Below are 12,967 nucleotides of genomic sequence, written 5' to 3' on the forward strand. Positions count from 1 at the left end.
AATTTAAGCCGGAAATTTTTTAATGCAATTTTTGGCTATAATCCATAGAGAGTCGTAATGGCTCAGGGGATAGAGTGTTTGCTTTCCAATGAGGTGAACCGGGTTCGAATCGCAGCGATGGCTGTTTGATAAGAATTCCGCATCCTGCTTGCATCGACCACAGTGCTGACGTAAAATATCATCAGTGGAAAACGGATAATAGGTTAAAATCCCCTTGCCATCAGGCTGACCATGGAAGGTTTTCGTGGTTTTCCTCTTTCTGTAACGCAAATGCAGGTTAGTTCCATGTAAAAAAGTCAGCCACGAAGGCAAAATTTCTCCCATTTCTTGATCCAGGAGTTCCCTTGTCTTCCTGATTGTGTTCAAAATTACGAGACTACGGAGTTGAACATTAGTAGCCGTTAACTCCAAAAAATTGGGTCTGCTGTTCAACGACGGTTACAAAATAAAATAAAATATAATTATTAGAAAATATAATATTAGTTAGGTAAATGAAAATTACCATCTTAAACGCTCATGAACAGTAAGTTCATAATAGGAAAGCTCCCCTAGCATACAATGACATTTACAGCCATGAGTTGCGATTCTCAATCATTATGATGTGCTCTAGATCCCCTTCAAGTTTGGAATCACTTTACTGAATCCCCTTGTATATGGAATTTTTATTTATCCTTATACAGGTTAATTCAATACAGTGGTAAATTCATATATGAAAAACGAACAGAAAAAATGGAGTATGAGAATTAGGCACATTAGGTGCGTTCATCACGAGCTCTATGAGAAAAATAACAGTTTCCAAACTTTAGAAGATTATATTACTGACTTCGGAAGGAGAAAAGGAGCGATTAAAAAAAACCCCCAAAACCATTTTTTCTAGTCAGTGAAACAGGAATGCACTTGTGCTTTGCTAAGCACTATTTTTAAACTTCATCCTCAATTAAACGGGTTTTAGAATATTTCAATACCTCCTTTGCTCTTACTGACCATTGTGATAGGTCAGATCTTAAAAATCCTTTTTTCTTTCTTACTTAAATATCAATTTGTAGGCACCAACGTGCATAGTTTCTTGAGTCTGAAATGTCACACATTTTAAGGGTGGTCATTACGGAGCACCATCAACATATTAGTTTTTTATTTTATTTCTTAGGGTGTTAATATCATTCTCAAATACAAATAAATGTATTTTTCACTGATATTTTGATAAGCAAAGGGTTAAAAGTAAAGGTTTTAGCATTCGCGATCGCAGCGCTCGAAGCCATCTGGGTAGAAAACCTCCTCTTTTCAGTTGTATAGGAATGTACTACGATATTTTCCATTTGTTTAATATTTTTCGTATTTAATTCTCACAAATATTTTTTTTTAAATTTTCACGATGTTTTCTTGTAGAACTACGTTTAGTGTAGTTTTCTGTTTCATATAGTTTCCTAACTTGAAAGTTTTTTTTATCCATTTGAAAATCAGGAGAGAAACTGATGTTCTTCCTCTCCCATGACACTCCGCACGCTAATGGTGAAAGCATACGAAGTGTTGCCATAAGTAAAGAGTTCTGCTCTACCTATAACCCATTTCGATCGAATATCTGATTCTTCCTGAAAGGAGTATGGAGTGTATTAATTGATTCCAAAAATAAATAATAGCATTACATAGCGGACAGCTTACATGTAACTTTGGTTATACATCGATAAATCAAACAAGTGATAAAAAAGTGAGCACTTGTAGCTAATAAGATTATAGAAAAACAGCAATATCTTAAAAATCTTGTGCTGCCTCAAAGGAAATTAGATTATCTATAATAACATTATAACAACATTAAAGAAGATTAATAATTTTGATTGAGGCATCATTAAGGAGATACTTCAGATATGCAATTCCTCAGAAATGCATTTTCTTGGAAAACACAATTCTGAACTTGAAACTCGAGAAGAAATAAAATGATTAGGCCTAACCATGCAATTTATATAATGCTTAATCGGATACCTGTAAACGACGCCACAATTTACTTACCATGACGTCACTCGTAGGTATCCAATAGAAGTTGAAAGATTCGTGCATGGCGCATGTTATACGATTCTGCTTTGGTCCCTGCGATTCCTTTAGATGGGAAAATTATTTTATCACATTATTTCACAAACTGAAAGTTTAAAAGTAATTTTCTTCTCTAAAAAATATATGTCTTCATTGAAAAATTTTGGAAAAAGGGAAAAAAAAATCTTTTCCCTTTCTTTTGTTTCCCAAGTAGCACGATTCACAAAAACGATATCGTAAAAACTTAGCTTTGAACATTGAACAATATCATAGCGAAACAATGTACTTGAAGTATACGAAGATAGCTCCTTCGAGATACTAATATTTTATTGAACATATTTACATTTATATACAAGTTGGTTTGAATTACAAAAACATCATCACGGCAGGTGATGGGAGAAAATACTGACAGGTTGTCATGTGCGTGCTGATTTATACAATTCTAAGAATATGACGTCAGAACTCTTATTTCAGTTCACTTCAAAAATAAGTAAAAACACAATTGATTAAAGACAAACAGATAACAATATGAAATAAACTTGATTTTATGATGAGCGGCGAACCACATACTATATAAAAATGGACCCCTTTTATAACGTATATTCAATATCGTGAAACAATATTGTTCGATATTGTAAAAATGTTGGGGAACGTCGATCGATATCTCTCAGCATTTACAAATGCTACTAAATTTATATTTTAAATTTATTTTTTGGAATTATAATAATTTGACGTCATTTTTTGTTTTTTAAATGATTAATTTTGATTTAAGAACACAATAAAGTTAAAAATGAAAAGTTTTACAAACAGACTTTTAATGTGAAATCGACGGGAATCGTACAATATCGTACACACAATGTCGATTTTCGCCAATATTGACAATGTTGGTCGATGTAGACTAAAGCTGTTACAATATCCCTGTGCTACTTGGGTTTCTCAGTTGCTAAACCCAAGTAGCCAAGGACAAACAAACTAATACGGTATTTTTATACATACATAATTATAAGTTATAGATTAAAATACATAATTATAAGTTATAGATTAAAATAAGTTATGCATAAAAATACTTCTTATGGTTTATTTTTAGGAGTGCGAAAAAAGTCGGATCATCTCGCTTTAGCCAAATCTTCGATGCTAAAATCAAAAGCTACAGTCATGAATTTAAAATCCAAGACAGCCGTTCCTATAACAGGTAAGTTGTTAGCTAAAGAGCAAAACTTTTTTAATTTTTTCTTCTTCTCCATTTTAGAAACTATTTTTTTTTCTATTTCTCGTTTAATTATTGCATATGTACTCCGATGGGTAAAAACGTTCAAACTCATCAGAGTCTAGCGGTACTTTTTTCAAAAAATAAAAACGGTAACAAAAGTTTTTATTTCAGGGAAACTATGGAAACAAGTTCTTTTCTATGACATAATATACAATTTTTTTTTTGCCGTGTGCCTATTTTAGACAGTGGGGGTGCGATTGTTCCTGTTTTTCCGTGGCGCCATCTATGGACAGGAATTCGACTTCTGCCACGCCATTCACACAACCACAACCCGTTTATAGGGTGGGTCACATTCACACACAAAGGAGAAAGAACATAGAACACACAGAGAGAGAAAGAAACATCTATGCCTTGCCTGGGATTCGAACCTAGGACTTTTCTGATGCAATGACAGTTCCCTGTCCCCTACACAAACCGGTCAGCATAATATACAAATAATATACGTAAATAGTAGAACCCCGAATCTATCATTTCTCAAGGAACTGATGTCATTACGAACGATAGATACGGGAAAACGACGAAAGCGGGTCAAATTAAAATAATAAACAATGACTAAATGCATAAAAAATAATAAAAAAGTAATGGATTTGGAAGTAAATGCTTTAATAATCAGTTTAAAAAATAATTAATAACAATTAACAGAAGTGTTTCATTCGTAGGATTTATTTCAGGGAAACTATGGAAACAAGATCTTTTCTATAACATAATATAGTAGTAGAACCCCGAATAAATCTTTTCTCAAGGAACTGATGTCATTACGAACGATAGATACGGGAAAACGATGAAAGCGGGTCAAATTAAAATAATGAACAACGACTAAATGCATAAAAAATAATAAAGAAGTAATGTATTTGAAAATAAATAATTTAAAAATCAGGTTAAAAAATGATTAATAACAATTAATTACATAAATTATAAATTATGTAATTTATCAAAATAATAATAATAAGTTATGTACTTAATGCAAAAATTTTGACGATGCAAAAGAAGGAGGAATACAATATATTTACTTATTTAAAATATTTGTAAATTTTGGTTTGCACATGATCTTTTCTTCCTAGCGCAAGAAATTATTTTTTGACGTTTGTAACAGATTCCTGTTAATTTCCTGTAAGTTCCTATGAATATAGAAAGTATCTCATTATCTCAAAGTCTTCGAGACCTAGTTACCTAACTCCATCGTCTCCATCTTTATCACGTTGCTGTACTTCTTCAGTTTCTGCTATCATTTCTTTGAACCAACAACATCGCAAGTTTCAACGTTTTCATCAACTGATGCTAGAACATCAAATGTGATGTTTGAGGCGTTTTCCCCTCGCTGTGAAAAAAAAAATCGAAATTTTCTTCGTCATCATTATAATCATGACTTACTGTTTTTCTTCTGAAAGCGAACTAGCTTCAATATTTTTCGAAAATGTCAATAGAATCTTTGAACGATAAAGGCTAGTTTCGAAAGCGATCTAACCGGATATGACATAATGAGAACAGCTTTTGTGACGGGACAGTTAAAATAAGACGATACATACGAGAAGATGAAAGATTCGGGAACGTTCGATTGCGGTACGACTGTATTTACATTTGAAACTGAAGTCAAAGTATAGTACTTTTTTAAAGTTAAAGTGGGAGGTAACAGAAGGAAATCAAAGCTCACAACCCCGTCCCGCTCCCGTCAGGGGGCATTCGGAGAATAGTGTAGACTCTAAATGCGCGCACGTGACCTCTCAGCAAAAGAAAAAGAGGATTCAAAAAGGTAGGCTTGGTGGCGAATAGAAATAAATATCAAATTGATATTAAAAAATATATAATCCATATTTTTCATATATTATTAAATGCGTTAGTTTAACATTTAATCCATAGATGGCAGCACAAATGCTAGTGTTTATGGAAGTAGTGTTGTAATAAATATAATCTCTTTTGTGTAAATAAAATATTAGCCCAGTTTCAGCCTTCACCTAGGTATGTTGTTTCATTTCCTGTGACCTGCTTGTTTGATTATTGGGTTAATTGTTCATATAGAGACTACTTTTCATGACTGAGCATAATGGTTTAAACTCAGGCAGAATATATGTCATAATTATTGTTTATTTTTACTAGATATGCCCACAGTGCCTGGTCCTAAGCTGAGCCCAGCACCAGATGCAAAGATGACTGCTCCCAGTATGATGAATCTAACTACAGAGTGGCGTCCTGGAAGTCTAATCGAATTACCTGGTGAATCAGTTACTGCCCTTCATCAGAGAAGGGAGTCATGGGTGGGCCCTTATATAATTGGTACTGATTATTGGACAAGAATTGAAGCAACAGCTGAAGAACCAGAAAAGGCGAGTAAGATAAGTTTTATATTACGATAGCTGTTGATGCATTGTTGACTAGGTTGGTATCACTTAAAAAAATAATATGCTTAAAATCATCAAATTTGGCAATTTTATAGTTTTGTGTGAGCCTAAATGTAATTATTTCTTTCTATGTTACGCGTATCTTGACATTGTTAAAATTAGGTGCTTGCAATCCGTGATGAACTGAAGTGAATATGCCTGACCATGTGATTTTAATTGAATAAGTTTTGATTTAAAGATTTGATTAGGCCTGTAAGCGACATCACGCTTGTGTCCTGAATCTGATTGGCTTTAGAATAGACAAATGTGACGATTCACCTCCGATGACGTCCCTTACGGGTATTCAGTTATGAATTAATGAATGAATAATGGGGAAAAATTGCCATTGCCCCAATTAAGCAAACCTGTAGCCTGATCCAGGAAGTTTCTATGTTTTTAACACATAATTTTTATCATATTTTAAAAGAAATCAGTAAAACTTTCAGAACTATTATGAGCATGATTTGTAAGCATAAAATAAAATTCTGATAAGAAACTAACACAGGTCAAAGAAAATATATTAAAATATATTATTAAAGTGTCCATCTAGAAGGAATAAATTCGATAATTACCTAATTACATTTTTAATTGCCCTTGATATTTTTCCAATAAATCATACTTAATGGCGTTTTATTTTACCCCTCGAAAAATTTGCAAAATATTAGCTTTGGTATGATTTTTAAAAGTGATCCTCCTGGCTGTTTTTATCAACTCGGGCTGCTTCATTGTAATCAAGTAACCGTCTGTTTTTTATGTAATGTGTTCATGAATACGGTTTATAACAAAGTATACAACCATTATTTTAATATGACTAAATAACGCTGATTTAGCAAAATTTTAATTAATATCAGCAACAACTAAAACACTATTGATGTCTCCTTGATATCTGAACCGGTACTTAGTATATAACTTATAAATATATATTTTTTAATTATTTGTTGTCTTTCCTTTATTATTACAACATTTAGAAAGCAACTTTCGTGGCCTGCTTGGTCACCTTTCAAAATATGTTTAACATATAAATATTAAATGGTAACCAAGCCAAATGTACAGTACAACTGTATTTAAATATTTTAACTCTTCAACCCTTCCTCCAATCCTATAACACTATAATTTGCCTTAAATAATACAGATACAATAGCCGTCCAGCAGTTGCCCGTGGCTTTGTCCGTACGAAAGTACTTTGATTCCAGTTTTAACTGATTTCAAGAGATCTATGACATTATCAAAATTCTTTATGTATCGAATTTTTGTAATAATTTCAAATCTGTCCGGCAACCATTAAATCACAGAAGCAACCGTAAGAATATTTTTGGGACATTTCAGCAAAGTAGGCAGTAGAAGTATTACAATTATTTCCATTTCCGTCTTTAGATAAGATAGTAAACAGATCCCGATGCTTTGCTGTGCTACTTCCTCTCGTACCTCTCGAGTTATAACTGGAGTATCGTTTAATATATATGCACTTGCTATTGCTCGAAAAAGGCAAGCTCCATCATCATTAATTGAGATGATGCGGCACCATTGCAACGTTTATATTTACAATTTCCATAACCATTTTTCAAATGATCAAAAATAAAGCTAAAAAATTACTACGTAACTAAGTTTTTTATATCTAATCTATAAAAATACAAAACTATTATAAATAAATTCTTAACATATAACAATTTTTTTAACACTACTTAAATCATTATTTAAGACAACCTAACAAAATGAATAATAATTATGTTTAAAGTACCATGTTTATAGTGCCACTTAAGAGAAATATATACATTGATTATGGGATACATATTTTTTTTGCCTTGTTATAAAATGTTTCGTTAAACTATCACTTAGTACGTGAATTTATTATTTTTTGTTGTTCTTGCCCATATTAGTCCTTTTTGTGATCTTTAACTACTTGCTGTATAGTATATCCATAACTTTTTTTTCTTCTCAATGTCATATTTTTATGCTGAACTGGCTCTCAATGTACATAATTTCCCTCTATTTTATTATTTGTTGCTTTTCCCAATAAGTTTATATAATTTGACATATCAAAACATGTTTTAGAAGGAATCGTTCAATAAAAGAAATTATCACGTGTTTACTTATGAATTTACATATTAAATTCATAAGTAAACACGTGACATTTTTTGACACAACATTTGACGCAACATTTTGACACAACATTTTGACACACGTGATCTAACATTTTTTGTTGTTCTGTTACATATTAACAATTTGTGACAGACAAGATTGATGGCCGTTCAGGTGGTGGCTTAGTCGTCACCTACTACATCTTGGGTCGGAGTTTGATTTCTCGTGCTGAAGCCTGAGTGTCTGATTGAACTGTATATTTAGTATTTTCGGATTCTACTCTAATATCTATAAGAAATAGTCTGGGTTTTTATATACTGGGTTGAAATATTTATAGTCTGGGTTTCTCATTTCAAGCCTCACCCCCGCCGTAAATTTAATTGGCAGCACAGAAAGACAATGCGATCAAGATATTGGATTTAGGAGTGGACACGTTCCCTCTAGAACCTATTTTTAGAATGTTTCACAGACATGTTTTTGAATAAAACTTTGTTGTACTGTTTTCTCCTAGAAAAAACTTTTCGTTAAGTTTTTTTGTTCCTGCTTTTATGTTCACTTGTTTTCAAATTAGACTCAGAAAACAGGTCGTAACTAAATGTTTCATGGGCAGTGCATAAAAATTTAGGACATATATTACAGGTCAGCGCACAAAAGAGCCTCAGAATAAAATAACTGATAAAAGTATGCTCAATAATTATTTTGGAATAACGCACAAAATTATTTCAGACGATAATTATTATGGAACAGCAAGCAAAAGTAACTTATACAGGACAACAAAGAAAAACATCTTGTGTAACGATTTGAAAAATGTTATGTGAATCCTATACCACGTGGACTTAATTAACAGACTCGGAAGTTTTGCCCAATGTTTTTTTTCCGAGTTCACTTAATTAACTTTCTTATTATTCTGATCTATAGGTAGCATTTGGTATGGATAGCCAGCAAAGACCTTGGTATGATATTTCGACATCCAGATCCAGATTCGGTATATTTGGACACAGAAAACACCCAAGGATCTCGCGACGAAAACTTCAAGCTCTGAAAAAGAAATTGCCTGAAACAGAAGTTGAATATCGTAAACAGGTCAGTACTGAAGCATTTTTTCCTCCTTTATCTCATACATCAAAGTGTCCCAAGACTATAGATATTAAAAATTCTTATTATTATTACTACTTAAGCGAAATTCGACTGAATTCATCAATAGAGTTTCCTTTAGGAGCGATACAGTTTAAAATATTGAATATTATTTTGAAATTTAAGAGCAGGTAATAGCCATTAGGGACCAGATCTGGAGATTACAGTGGATGGGATGGCAAATCAGAGCTCAGTTCATGCCGTTTTACTTTCGTAATGGTCTATTTGCAGCCAGATGTCAAGCCTTGATGAAAGAGCATTTTCTTCTTTATCATATGGGACCATTTTTTCTCCTTATTTGTTCATTAAAACTGTGTAAATTTTGTTATTGATGGCTTTTTTCTTTTAAGTTTGTGACGAATATGGTGCGATTTGCATACCAAAAAAATGGGCAACCGATTGTATTCTCTTTTCATGTATTATTGCAATTTCAAAAGAGCAGTCGGTTTCAATGTAAAAAAAAAATTCTGAAGATTTTATCAAAGAACTTTTAGTTAAGTGCTAAAACACTTTGCCTTATTTATCGAATAATTTTTAATAATCTTCTCAAATGTATTTTATAAACTAAATTAATTCAATGCAAGTTCCTGATATTCAAAAAAATATTAAAATATTTATTATTTTAATGGCATAGAGTACAAGTAAATACAACATAAATAAACGAAGAAGGTAAGTAAATAAACGCCAAAATTTCACCATCTATATTTTGTCACTAAAATTTAAAAAAATTATGTTTTTATAATTGATAATTCTATATAATTATTATTTTATGGTTAAGTTGTGTTTTTATTCGTTTATATTTGCTAATACGATGGCTTTAAAAGAATAAATTATGATTCTAGAATGAATAAAATAGAATAATTGGGATTCATATGATGATTAAGGAAAAGAAGTATAAGCTAAAAGATCCTTTATATAGTTGGTAAAACAATTGAAATTCCAAAAGTGATTATACTTATGAAATATATAAGGTTCTCCTTTAACAAATTTATAGCGTGCAACCAAATGCTGCACGGTAAACCACCATATTGTAACTTTGAATGCTGACTTTGAAATTCCTGCATTGATTTTCTTCTATTGAAATAACAATGAGAAACGGAAGGTAGAAAATTTCTCTCTTGTTTCGCCCTCCAATGACGTGGTCTCATAACGAGAAGAAAAATTATTGTGACGTGTGCGTTCTATTTACATTTCACCTCTTAATGTTCCCAACTGCCATAGCTGCTGTGAGTCTGCGGAAAAATTGCTGAATGTTTGAATGAATTATTTTTATGTTATTGATGTAGGGTGATCTGCGAGACAAGGAAAAAGGGGTTACCTTAGAAGAAACCTGGAATGAAGATCTGAAGGACATGTTCCATGAATTTACAAAGAGTGATGAATTGAACAAGAATCGAATAATATTAGCGGATGCAGATAAATGGTTAGAAATGGTGGGAATTTTAGATTATATGAACCTCACCTTGATTCAAACAGGGTTTTGCTTCTATGCTGCAGGGGGAACCAGGTAAGTTTCTTTGTCATTAATTCCCTGACCACGTGATAATAAATGTCAGGATAATAAGGAATAAGAAAAAACAAAAAGGCCGAAAAAAAGACACGATAAAAAAACTTAAAACTTGAAGAGAATTTAATTTTAAACTCAAATACTTTAAATATTCAGAAAACTATTATTATTTTTTAAATCATAGCCTAATTGGAACAATTTTTTCCACATGGATGGAAATTATTGAACTTTAAAAATGATTCGCAGTCTTCGTGCCAAAGTTTTCATTGGTTACGAACCTAACCAATGTAGCCATTAATTTTTTTAAATCTTTAGAAATTACATGATAAACGCGCTTCATTTTCCAAAACTTTAACTTTATTTTATATTGACATTTTGTGCCATTTTCATTATTAACACAGAAGTTGTTGATTTGATTTTTTATGGAAGATTTATAAACGCTTTTATTTCAGTTTGGAACTTCTAAAATATAGAGTTTTTGTTTCACTGGTACGATAAAAAAACGATGAACAATTTTATTAGAAAGTATAATGAGGTTACATCAAATTTTAAATAATTTTCTCCCTAGGCGCAATGGCTAGCAACACTTATCACAACTTTGATTCCATGATTCTCATGAGTATTTTTACAGGAATCTAATATTGTTTGCAGGTATAAGGGTCTCACATTTTCTGAATTTAAAACCTTCCTGATATTCATATCGAATGCCTCGAGAATGCCCTTTACAGATGTTGTAATTCGACTTAAATTTGCCCAGATGGGAATCGCTCTAACTAAGGATGATATTCAATTTAAGTGAGTTGTAATTTTCTTTTGTGTTTCTTGTATTTTAAATATTGTTCCCTGCATTGACCGTCATCAGTTATAGAGCTTAGCGTTGAATAACAACAGGGTCACCTTCAATGCTTGATTCCATGGAATATCGTTTATTGCAGCCGAGCTAGTAAAAACAGCTCTTCGATGCAAAAATACGATCTAGTAAGAATAGTACTTTTTATACAAAATATATGATTTTGTGTAAAAAGTACTATTTTTGCTAGATCACATTTTCTTTTGTATTTCATGTGATGAAATAAAAGAAGTATGATTTATTTATTACAAAATATTTGATTTTGCATAAAATATACTATTTTTAACCAACCGTATTTTTTTGTAATTTTTTGTTATTATTACGAAATACGAAAAAATATGATTTATTTTTTACAAAATACATGATTTTGTATAAAATGTACTATTTTTGCTAGATCGTATTTTTTTGCATTTCATATGATGAAATACAACGAAATATGATTTATTTATAGCAAAATATATGATTTTGTGTAAAAAAATTCAATTTTTGCTGGATCATAATTTTTGTATTTCAAGTAACGAAATCTACAAAAATATGATTTATTTTTAACAAAATATATGATTTTGTTTAAAATGTTTTATTTTTGAACTGTGCATATTTATTTTACAATGAAATATGCTTTATTTATAACAAAATATATGATTTTGTATAAAAAAATTCTATTTTTGCTGGATCATACTTTTTGTATTTCATGTAACGAAATCTGCAAAAATATGATTTATGTATAACAAAATATATGAATTTGTTTAAAATGTCTTATTTTTGAAGTGTACTTATTTATTTTACGAAGAAATATGATTTATTTATAACAAAATATGTGATTTTGTATAAAAAAAATTCTATTTTTGCTAGATCGTATTTCTGTATTTCATGTAACATATTTCATTTCATCAACAAAAATATGATTTATTTATTAGAAAATGTATGATTTTGTTTAAAATGTCCTATTTTTGAATTGTACTTATTTATTTTTCAACATTTAGTTATATTAACGTAACTGCTTCAAACTGAATGTTGCAGTACGTACCCGAAATTTAATATTATTTAGTGCATTTCGTCATATCCACATACTGATAACCATTTATCAGTAGCACACACACTATTTTATGTAAGATAATTCCTAGAATATTTAATGTGCATTATTTTATTTACATTTCTTTTACAGATTGGAGTGAATCAGCGGAACGAGCCGATCAAAAACATCCGTAAAAAAAGACACCAAAATTTTGTTTATGAATACTAACACGCTTGTCTATATTGTTTTAAGAGGACTTTTATATTCAATTTATTTTAACGTTTTTATTCCATATGTTTTGTACATAGTGTGTCGTTCTCTAATGTAAAAATTGATTTGTCTGGTTGACTTTTTGATCATTCTTGAAACATTTTAATCAGACAAAAAAAAAATCCCATGATATTCATAAACATGGAAGACATTATTCCTGCTTGTCATAAATATAAAATTAATAAAACGATTCAAAGGTTATTTATTTATCCTTTCTCTAAAATATATCTCAATAATCTATTTTAATAATATTATCTGCAAGTATTAAATTAAGTTTTTGTCATTATAATTATTATTCATAATTAAAGGTTTAAAATTAAAATCTCAGGAACTTTTTACATATTTTATAAAGGTTCCGCTTCCTGGAGTCGAAATTATCATACTATAGGATGCCAGTGATTCTTAATTTATTAACAGAGTATCTATTAGATACTTATTATCT

General features: G+C 30.8%; 1 protein-coding gene across 2 annotated transcripts in view; it reads left to right on the top strand.

The window, feature by feature from the left end:
- The window catches only part of LOC122270427 (uncharacterized), a 48,484-nt gene extending 35,760 nt beyond the window's left edge, over nucleotides 1-12,724 (top strand). For both annotated transcript variants that reach the window (XM_087167697.1, XM_087167698.1), the window contains exons 3-8: nucleotides 3,113-3,217; nucleotides 5,390-5,616; nucleotides 8,668-8,832; nucleotides 10,170-10,390; nucleotides 11,042-11,185; nucleotides 12,406-12,724. In XM_087167697.1, the coding sequence (XP_087023823.1) occupies nucleotides 3,113-3,217; nucleotides 5,390-5,616; nucleotides 8,668-8,832; nucleotides 10,170-10,390; nucleotides 11,042-11,185; nucleotides 12,406-12,415 (872 nt within the window). In that variant the 3' untranslated portion in view covers nucleotides 12,416-12,724. The remainder of the gene's footprint in view (nucleotides 1-3,112; nucleotides 3,218-5,389; nucleotides 5,617-8,667; nucleotides 8,833-10,169; nucleotides 10,391-11,041; nucleotides 11,186-12,405) is intronic.
- The last annotated feature ends 243 nt before the right edge of the window (nucleotides 12,725-12,967 follow it).

The sequence above is a fragment of the Parasteatoda tepidariorum genome, chromosome 1, assembly GCF_982258835.1.
Source record: "Parasteatoda tepidariorum strain Cologne lab strain chromosome 1, Ptep-v5.0, whole genome shotgun sequence".
In the NCBI taxonomy this organism is placed as follows: domain Eukaryota; kingdom Metazoa; phylum Arthropoda; class Arachnida; order Araneae; family Theridiidae; genus Parasteatoda; species Parasteatoda tepidariorum.